The following is a 10,743-nucleotide window of genomic DNA, read 5'->3' as shown; positions in this document are numbered from 1 at the left end:
AATTCTACATATCAGGGAAAAGGTTATTTATTTATCTTTCTAGGTCTTTCTTATTTTGTTTAATGTGGTGATCTCTAGTTCCATCCATTTTCCTACACATGACATAATTTCATCCTTCTTTATGGCTAAATAAGGGCTGGGGATATCACTCAGTGGCACAAGCGCCTGCCTGCATGCACAAGGTCCTGAGTTCAATTCCTGGTACAAAAAAAAAGTTTATGGCTCAATAACATGCCACTGTGTACACACCATGTTTTCTTTAGCCATTCATCAACTGATGGGCACTTAGGCTGCTCCCATATCTCAACTTTTGTGAGCTATCTGGAAATAAACATCGGTATGCAGGTAGACAGATGCTAATTCTTTATATTAACTTGTTTGAACAGGGCACTTTCTATTGTCTGACTGGACCCAGACATGCCACAAGCCCTCCTAAGAGAAGAATTCGGAAATGTCCTAAATGACATTGCAGGCTGGAAAAGAGAAGGATGAAAGAGCTAAGAGAAGGCCACTTGAGCTCATGGATTATGCTAAATCAACAGAGAAAAAGAACAAACCTGCTGCTCCACATCCTTTTCCTTGAATGCTAAAGCTCATCCATCAAGGCCAAACTGAACACTGCTTTGGAACCAACCAACCCAGAAGTAGCAACAGCTTCTCTGACCCCAGGACACTGGCTGCTTGCATTACCCTGCTCCTCTATCTAGAAATTAAACAAAACTGTACTTTTATGCATTAAATTGACACAAAAAATTTAAAGGATATTAAGTAATGTTAAAAGCACTTTTAGGAATGCTCATGTTTTCTTTTTATACACCAAAGAATTATCTTGTTCCCTACGGGGTGCATGCACCCTCACTTTACAGACAAAAGCAAACTGGATGAGGAGAGTCCAGGCTGGGGCCAGGAATCTAGCTCAGTGGTGTCCTGCCTGCCTGGTAAGCATGAGGTCCTGAGTTCAATTCCTAGTAAAAAAAAAAAAAAAAAAAAAGAAAAGGCACATTCTTGAGAAAAACTGGGGAATATCAGAAACACTAGACTAAGTATTTGATTAAGACACGGTTCAGGAATTAGTGATTTACCAGCCCTTCTCCTACAGCCTCTCCTGCCCTGTCTTTGGCAACTTTCTTTGTCCTAAGGCTAAGATTCCAGTTATCCAGTATGGTTTTCTACTACCCCACACCTATTACAATTCACCAGTTGTTTGTTTTTTAAAACTTCCTTCTTTCTGGAGACCATCTGCTGATACAGCCCTCTCACTGCTCCAATCTGGACTAACTGCCCTCTCAGCCAGATCTTCATCTATTTTCTCAGCAATTTCCTGCCCTTTTTTTTTTGAGACAGGGTTTCATTGTGTAGTTCAGGCTGCCCTTTAGCTCACTATGTAGCCCAGGCTGTCCTCAAACTCAGAGTGAGCCTCCTGCATCCTGGGATGTGTACCACCACGCTGGGCTCATTCCTGCACTTTTAAACACAGAATTCGACTTACTTCTTTTTTGTGTTGAATCTCATGTCTCTTGGATCTCATGTCTTTCCCGTGGTTTACTCTCATTTATAGCAAAGCACATCTTCTAAGAAAGGAAGTGGATATAATTGGGTATCTCCAGCCCCTTTCTAAATTTTATTTTGAGAAAGGGTGTTGCTAAATTGCCCTGACTAAACCTGAAGCTGTGAGCCTCTCACTTCTGCTTCCCAAGTGGTTGTGATTATATTACTGACATGTACCTCCAGGCTCAGCTGGATGAAGTTTTAACAGAAGACACTATTTATTCTCATAGTTAATAAAAATATGAATAGGCATAGAATTCTAGGTTGAAAATTATTTTCCCATATGACATGAAATTAAGTCCTCTACATTCCAATGCTGCTACTAAGAAGGCTGACGCTATTCTTTTGTGTGTGTGCTGGGGATCGAACCCTACCAGGCCATGACATAGCTTGGGCCCTCCCATATCAGATACTGTTCCCTCAATCTTAAGACTTTCCAGCCTCCAAACTCTGAACTAAATAAACCTCTGTTCTTAAAGAATTACCCAGTCTGTGAGCCTCCTGTGGTACTTAGTCATAGCTATAGCAAACAGACTCCAGACTGGTACCAGCAGCAGTCTTGTCAGCCACTCAATCATGAGGATAACAGTGGATTCTCTATAGTATACTGCTATGTGCTAAGAAGCTACCATGCTCAGTAGGGTGGGTGCATTAAATGCATATTTTAGTTTTGGATTTTTTTTTAAGACAAGATCTCACTATGTAATTCAGGTTGATCTTGAACTTACTATGTAACCCAAGCTGGCCACAAATTTGTGGTAATCCTGCTGCCTCAGCCTCCTGAGTGCTGGGATTATAGGCTTGCACCTGGCTATTTGTTTTACTCTGTATCAATTTCACTACTTGTAAAATGAAGATAATTAACTATAATCAACTCACAGGCTGCTGGGAAGATCACACGACAAAGTAGTGTGACCTCACAGCAATCCTCCTGCCAGAAAGCTAAACTTTATACCTTCAGAAAAATTTACAATGTAGTAACTAGAGTGAAGGTCAGAAAGAGATATTTTATTGTAGATGGAATCAGCTACAGCAATGTTACTGTGCCACCATGTCTGCTCTGTTTAACAGAACTAAAATGATGGTCTCACACACTTTAAAGCTCTATAAAGTGGCAGCCATAGTGGTCAGTACTATGTGAAAAAAAAAAAGTACTTTACACAATCCCAAACAGAAATCTCCCAGGAGGGTAAAAGTTCATTCTAACACACTTAGTTACTATGCAGATACTGCCATATTACAAGTTAATTCTATGTTCTGAAGCATACCTGTAACAAAGCTCTTATTCTAAGTGGAGCTCTTCTTATCTCATATTAGCATTGGGTAAAAGGTTGTACTTGCAGGAGGTCTTTTTTTTTTTGGAACAGGAATTGAACTCAGGACCTCTCCCTTGCCAGGCAGGTGCCATGCCTCTGAGCTATATCCTTGGCCGGGGGGGAGGGGAGGCCTTTTTTAAAACATGGGGTCTTACTGTATTGCCCAGGCTGGCATCAAACTTGCCATCCTCCTGCCTCAGCTTCCTGAGCAGCTGCATTATAGGTGTGTACCACTGTGGCTCACTGAAGCTTTTTTAAAAGGACTGTTTATAGGATTTTATTGCAGGGATAGTAAGAGAGATAATTTTTACAGATTAAGAGAACAAGTAACTGTAACAACCACACTGAAGTGTGCCCATTAATTGAGGACTTACCCTTAGAAGCAACTCTGCTAAAATACAGCCAACAGCCCACATGTCCACACCCACACCGTACATCCTTGCCCCGAACAGTAACTCCGGTGCCCGATACCATCTGAAAAATAAAAATAATTTTGGGGAACAGAACTATTAAAGCACCTTTTAGAGATGAACTACCCTTGCCTAGTTTTAAAGCCAATCCTTTGCCCTGAGCACAAGATACCATACCCTCTTGCCAATTTTCAAGAATATTACTCTTGGGATTCTTTCCTCTTTTTCCTGTCACTAACCTCTTGTTTCCTCTAAAGTTTTCCCATCGGAATGCTAAAATACTGTTACTTCTCCAGCTCTGGATTTCACTAAGCTGCCTCTGCATTCTTGGATAATTTGAATGATCTGTTCTTCCTGTGTCCAATTAACTTCTCTCGCCCTCTCTGAACTTCTTTCATCCAGGCTTTCATCAAAGCTGCACTTGTCAGTCATAAATGATGCCCACTCACTCTCAGTCCTCATCTTCACTTGACACAGGTAGCACTGGATGTGCAGGAAATGAGAGACCAGCAGGCAAGAAGGCACTGGTACACAGGAACACGTGTGTATGTGGGTCCCTATTTCTAATAGCTCCTGAGCAAAGGGCTTAATCTACCCAGCAATTACACTAACTACTCACGCCCCCCGCTTTCTAGTTAGGCCTCACATGACAGCTTCTCAGTAAGATTTATTTGGGCTGAGTGTGGTAGCACATCCCTGTAATCCCGGTACCCGAAAGGCCAAGGCAAGAGGATTGCTGCAAGTTCAAGGCCATCCTGGGAGACCTTGTCTCAAAAAAAAAAAAAATTTGGAAAAGGTGACAAAATACTTTTAAAAGATAAAAAATCTGAAATCTTCCTAGACCTTGAAAAGAGTCTCAAATTAGCAAATGCCATTCTGAGAAGAATTATAAAATTTATTTTCCCTATCATTTAATGTGATTGTCTTTATACAACAAAATATTACCAAAAAGATAATTATTAATAATATAACAAATCAAATATCACTGCTTGACGTAGCAAGTTTTCATTTACACAGAAAGTTATAGAATCAGCCCTGACTGATATCAGCCTTCAGTCATGTAAGAGACTTACCTGGTTACAACCTGATGTGTGTAAGCTCTGTTGGGGCTCCCAAATGATTTGGCCAAGCCAAAATCTGCCAATTTTAGAACTCCATTTTCATCCAACAACAAATTGTTTGGTTTCAGATCCTAGGTCAGGGAGGTTTTAAATGAACAAATAAGCAGGGTTGCGGGGGGGAATATCAAAGTGAAACATTTAATTGGTTTAACCTTAAACTTAGAAAATAGGTAACACTGAAAATTTAAACAAGTCAATGCTTTTTTCACAGATGCAAAGTAACATTACTTTTATTACATAGTGGGCCTTTAGGCAAGGTACTTAATTTCACTGAGCTCCAATTTACTTATTGCATATGGCTACTGTGAAGATTAAATCCAGTATCTTCTGTAAAGAACCTGGTACAATGACTGCCTCATCACAAACACCCAATAAATCATCACTACTATTCATTTAATAATAGTAAATGTGAACTTTAGGAAATAAAAGCATTATGAACTGAGAAAAGATGAAGAACATATTCTTCAAAATTTATGTTAAAGAGCTATCAGCAATAAGCTAACAGGTGTTCTAATTTTAAGATGAGAACTACATAGTCAAAAATTATGTATTTTTGAGGCAGGAGGATTGCTGTGAGTTCAAGGTCAGCCTGGGCTACATAATGAGACCCTCTCTCTCTCTCTCAAAAAAAAGGTATGTATTTTTGTCTATATATCTAAATAGGGTACCTAAGAACATCTACCTAGCTAAATTATCAACTTCATTCCAATAACTAAATGGTCCTGAAAATGATCAATTTCATACATAAATTTTGTAAATTCACAGAATTTTAGAGCTACTAAATATATTATTTTTAAAGATATACTGGAGAGAAGAGGCATCCGGCAGTGCACACCTGTATCCCAGCACTCAGCAGACTGGGGCAGAAGGACCACTGTGAGTTCTAGGCCTAGACCAGTATGAACTACACAGCATGACCCTGTCTTAAAAAAAAAAAAAAACCAAAAAACTCCATTGTACAAATTCATTCTTTTTGTTTTTGGTACTGGGAGTCCAACTCAGAACCTCATGCTTGCCAGACAAGCACTATACTGCTAAACTATATCCCCAGTCCTCCATTGTATAAATTAATCTAGTTTTCTGTAATAGTAGAGCAAAAAGAATTCTGAAATTAAAAGACTTTAAAGCCAAAGACCTTGGTTCTAACACCCAGTGAGTTATCAACTGCTGACTTGGAAAAAAACACCTTAATCACTTAGCAACTTAGCTCTTCATATATGAAAAACAAGCACGTAAACGGGGACTGAGTTGGGCATGGTGACGCACACCTGTGATCCCAGCACTCAGTGGGGCTCAGGCTGGAGGACCACAGATTTGAGTGCTGCTTGGACAACTTAGCAAGATCTAGTCTCAAAATGAAAAAAGACTGAAGGTGGAGCTCAGTGGTCAAAAGCCCCTGGATTTTATTCCCAGCACCACAAAAAAAGGAGGACTGGATGCCTTCCACTTTCCACAATAACTCAAGAGTCCTCACAGCAGCACCTGCTGCAACTGGAGAACACACAGAAGAGGTTGAGATAAAATGGTCACTCATATCTTTATTCTGTTCAATAATCTACATACTGACACCATTATATACTAAACTAGCTATGTAAACTTGACTACAGTAAAGAAGCAAACGGGCTGGGGAATGTAGCTTAGTGGCAGAGGTCTTGCCTAGCGTGTGCAAGGCTGGGGGTTCAATCTGTAGCACTAGAAAAAGTAAAGTAATTTTAAATTAAAAGACTAAAACCTTACCCTATACCCTGGTTTCTCTTCAGATTGTATGAATATTTCACCTTTTAAAACCTTACCCTATGTAGAATCCAATGTTGATGTAAATATTCCAGTCCTTGAAGAGTCATCAACATGTATGCTTTAATGTGTGATGGTGTCAGCACAAGACTATTATCCTTTATGATAACCTGGAAAACACACACACAATACATAGTATTATACACTTCAGTATTCTGAATGAACTCTACCACATAAAAAATTTACAGATTTAAAGCTGGGCGTGGTGGCACATGCCTGTAATCCCAGCACTCGGGAGGCTGAGGTGGGAGGATCGTCATGAGTTCGAGACCAGCTGGGCTACAAAGTGAGTTCAAGGTCAGCCTAAACTGCATAGCGAGACCCTGTCTCAAAAGGACCAAAAAAAAAAAAAATTTACAGATTTAAAATAAGTATATCCACACGGAAGACTATCTCAAGAGAAACTGTCCGGGTCTTTTTAGGAGACACTGTCAGAATTTCTACAATTAGGTAGAGAACAGCACCTACAGAATTAGGAAGAAAGCAATGCTTTGCAGCCTGTAACTTTGGCATAAAAGTAGCAGACATTCGTGGTCTCTACACATGGCCCTTCTGGGAAATGCACTCGGTATTCCTTTGGGAAACCGCCTCATCCCACCTCAGTACACCTGGATAAGATAAGAATGACCCCCAGCTGAGGCCTCAGATGAGGACACAAGACCAGGCATGGCCTTCCCACTCTGGAGCTGCTGGGCCAGGCGCCAGACTGCTTCTGGGACAGGCATGTGACCTGAGGCTAATCAATCAACCAGGCCAGGTATATGTGCTAGAAGTAAAGGGAACAAAGCACTTTCTTCTCTTGGGGACTGTCACACCCCCAGGACAAAAGCCTGGAACTGCCCAGATCACCACGCTGACAAAGTAGGCCCATGGAGAAAGGTAAGAGGGTAAAACAAGTGGAGTTACAGTGCCTGGCGCACACTCTATCGCACTCTTGGGATCCATGTCATAAGCCAGCTTATTCCTAGGCTTATAGCTCCTCTCTATTCCTGAGTAGTATTAAATTATTATTATTTTGGGCAGGTACCAGGAATCGAACTCAGGATCTCATACTTGCCAGGCAGGCGCTGTGCCACTGAGCTATAACTCCAGCCCCTAATTCTTTTTTTCTTTTTTTTAAGGCAGAGTTTCACTTCCTGGTTCAGGCTGGCCTTGAACTCATGGCAATCCTCCTGCCTTAGTCTTCTGAGCACTGGGATTGCAGCCGTGCACCAACAAGCTTGGCAGTAGTATTAAATGATACAGGCTACTGCAATTCAGACATTTACTAGGTGAAGAACATTTGCGTTTCTTCCAGTTTTGGTGATTACAAATAAGGCTGAACAACCATTTAACACTGATTTCTATGTTGGCAATGTTTTGTTTCTCTTAAATAGCAGTGGCATTCTACATCCTTTGACTGTGAGTTTTTTAAGATTCAATTAATATAATAAAAAGTATGCGATTTTATATTTTTAAAAAGAAACTGGCGGTAACAGAGTATAGGGAAAAGCTCAAAGTTCTGATAAATTTCATCTCCTATTTCTCTAACAGTGATGTCATGGCTATAGGGAACTTGCTAGACAGAAATGCTAATGATCGATTCCCAGTACCAAAAAAAGGGAATGAAACAGAAACGCTAATAAAGTACAAATCTCTGTACAGCATTTAACACTGGGAAGTACAGGTAAATGACCACAAGTAAAGAACTCAGAGATCTGTCTCACTTCAGAGCCCATCCATGTTAAACAAAATTAAGCATGTTTTTAAGTACCAGTATTTTTTTTTTTTTTTGCTTTTAAGAACTTTATATTTTCTTTTTTTTTTTTTTAACTTTAAAATTTTTTTGGTATATTTCAGGTAGATGATAACACTCATCTTAGAGAATTTGTACCTGTACATGATATATCTTACTTTTTTTCCTATTCCCCTTCCTTCCCGTCAATCCCTCTTCCACCCATTTATAAAAGCTTTGTTTCAATTTTTTCCTTTTTCTTCTTGTCCCTTCTTTCCTTTCTCCTCCTCTCTCCTTAGCTTCCCTTCTCATTTGAACATTTTCTTCCCATTTCCCAATATCTATTATACATTTTGGTCCTTATTTACACTTTCAGTTTCGCACACCAGAGAAACAAAGCAGTACAGATATCAGTATCTATCATTCATTCATTTATAAATAAATAAATACCAGTATCTTCTAAGGCAGAAAAACATTTATTATTTCCTTTGATAAACTGCAGAAAAAATTTCTCTAAGAACCTTAATCTTACCTCTAAATCAGTTTCCATGAAATCAAAGACAAGGCTAATATTAGATTTATGTCCAAAAGCATCAAGGAGCTACAAAACAAAAGTTTTAAAAAGTTAAAATGTGATTCTCTATTTAACACCATTGGTAGGACATACCAACAGATAGATATATTTTATAAAAATTTAAACACTTCAACTATTGGCAATTTCCCATAAAGCTGAAATCATTTTACTAAACATGACTTTTGTCTCTTTTTGCAGTGGTAAAGAAATTAGTATTTTGAGGCACACAAATATTAAATTTCTTAAAAATCACTAAATAGTTAGGTTCCCCCTAATTTGGAGAGTTATAACTAAAGAATAAATCAATAAAAACTTCACCTCAGTTTCCAGGAAAAAAAATTTCCCAAGCACACTGCTTAAGAAAAGTCTCCCCAGGAGCAGTAGCATAAACTTGGAAGTTCTGGCTACTCAGGAGACTGAAACAGGAGGGTCACCTAAACCCAGGAGTATTAGGCCAGCCTGAGCAACATAGTGAGACACTCCCCTTTTAAATTAAAAAAAGCTGGGTGTGGTGCCGCACACTTATAACTTCAGCACTTGGGAGGCTGAGGCAGGAGGCTAACTGTGAGTTTGAGGCCAGCCTGGGCTATGTAAGTGACTTCAAGGCCAGCCTGCACTATATAGGGAAAACCCATCTCAAAAAAAAAGGCGAGGGGAACCTAAGAAAATCCTCTAAGTAGCAGCAGCACCCATACAAGGAAGAAGTACATTTTCTATGCACATTATTCCAGACCCTTTCTATGTCTTCTACTTTCTAGCCTCATGACAACCTTATGAAGCAGAGGCCATGACACATAGCTGAGAAAGAATTTGCTCAGGGTTCCCAGGTGAACAGAAGGGCTCTGAATGCAGACTGACACTCGGGCACTGCGCTAAGCTTTCTAGGATTCAAAGTGATCTGTGCTGGGATTACAGGTGTGCATCACCTCCCCCAGCTGAGCTGTCTAGTTTTAAAGACACTGGCTACAGAAACGATTAGGTTAGAAAATACTTCCAGCTGATTAACTTTTCATTTCCTTCTGCAAGGCTCACCTGGAACAATTCATCTTGCTGAGGCTTCAATCAACACCTACCATGGTCAAAAAGACAGGATCCCAAGTATCGAACAATTTAGATTATACTCACACCAATTATATTGGGATGACTGAGCTCCTGTAATAATTTTATCTCTCTTAAGGCTGTTCTATTTATACCTATGTAAAAAGGCAAAGCAAAAAGTAAACAATAATTCTGAAATCTCAACCCTTCTTACCAATACATTTTTAGGAAAGGTCAGTCAGAAAAATGAGGGCAACTTTGACAATTTTCAAGACAAATCTGATTTTATTTTTAAAGTAGTTTAACACAGACTATGATACATAAAAAAAATTATCACTAGCACGTCACATCTGAAAACCATTAGACTAAGCACATCTATAGGTATGTAGCATACAGATAAGTAAACACGTTCCCTTCTCTCACCCTACAAATATCAGGGACACATTACTTGTGCTAAGGGCAAAATAGTGAGAAGAGAGTATCTTTCCTATTACCAGAGATAGAACTCAAAATGAGATAGATGGACTGTTTTCATAAGAACTATGTTGTTATGATTAAACAGGACTTAGCACCCTAAGAAGGTTAAAGAAATCTTCTAGTTGTATGTCCATGCCATAGAGGTATTTGTGTACTTCCACAAAGATGTACCCTGAACTCTCTAAGGAATTACAAGCTCAGAAAGAGAAAAATCAAGGGCACTTAACACTTAAAATAGTAATGAGGTCAGCAAGACAGGCCACTAACAACTTTGCTGTCTCCAATTCTCACTCAGGAGATATAAATGTGAAAATTATCAAATGTCTCCTTCCTATGCTGAATCTGTCTTTACTCTTCCAGGCCACTGCTACAATTCTATCTAGAACCAGTGTTAACTCTTACTTGTACTTTGCTCATTTCTTCGGTGAAAATAAAAACATTTCCCTTTTTTTGTCAGCTTATATGAATACTTACCATCTTTAGCTTCTGATCTATGTCCAAGTTTGATCTAGAAGAGAAGAGAACACAAAACCCCACACACATTAAAAATGCATTAGGGTCAGGAATTTAGCTCAGCTGCACAGCACCTGCCTGGCAAGCCTGAGGTCATGAATTCGATTCCTGGTACCAATTAAAAAAAAAAAAAAAAAAGTAAAAATGCATTAAATTATATACACTTTTTTTGATACAGGGTTTTGCTATGTAGTCCACGCTGGCCTTGAACTCACTAGGTAACTTACACTGGCCTCAA

The 10,743-nt window shown here is 39.3% G+C and overlaps 1 protein-coding gene across 2 annotated transcripts in view; it reads right to left on the bottom strand.

The window, feature by feature from the left end:
• Positions 1-10,743, bottom strand: part of Cdk7 (cyclin-dependent kinase 7) — a 33,484-nt gene that overhangs the window by 19,800 nt on the left and 2,941 nt on the right. For both annotated transcript variants that reach the window (XM_013518419.1, XM_005392592.2), the window contains 6 exons: positions 10,467-10,500; positions 9,603-9,670; positions 8,436-8,504; positions 6,189-6,299; positions 4,348-4,466; positions 3,239-3,338 (listed from right to left, as the gene is read on the bottom strand). In XM_013518419.1, the coding sequence (XP_013373873.1) occupies positions 3,239-3,338; positions 4,348-4,466; positions 6,189-6,299; positions 8,436-8,504; positions 9,603-9,670; positions 10,467-10,500 (501 nt within the window). The remainder of the gene's footprint in view (positions 1-3,238; positions 3,339-4,347; positions 4,467-6,188; positions 6,300-8,435; positions 8,505-9,602; positions 9,671-10,466; positions 10,501-10,743) is intronic.

This window comes from Chinchilla lanigera, unplaced genomic scaffold (assembly GCF_000276665.1).
Source record: "Chinchilla lanigera isolate Chin_1 unplaced genomic scaffold, ChiLan1.0 scaffold00045, whole genome shotgun sequence".
NCBI lineage: Eukaryota > Metazoa > Chordata > Mammalia > Rodentia > Chinchillidae > Chinchilla > Chinchilla lanigera.
The sequence above is the reverse complement of the archived record's forward strand: the minus strand, read 5'-3'. Positions and strand labels throughout refer to the sequence as shown.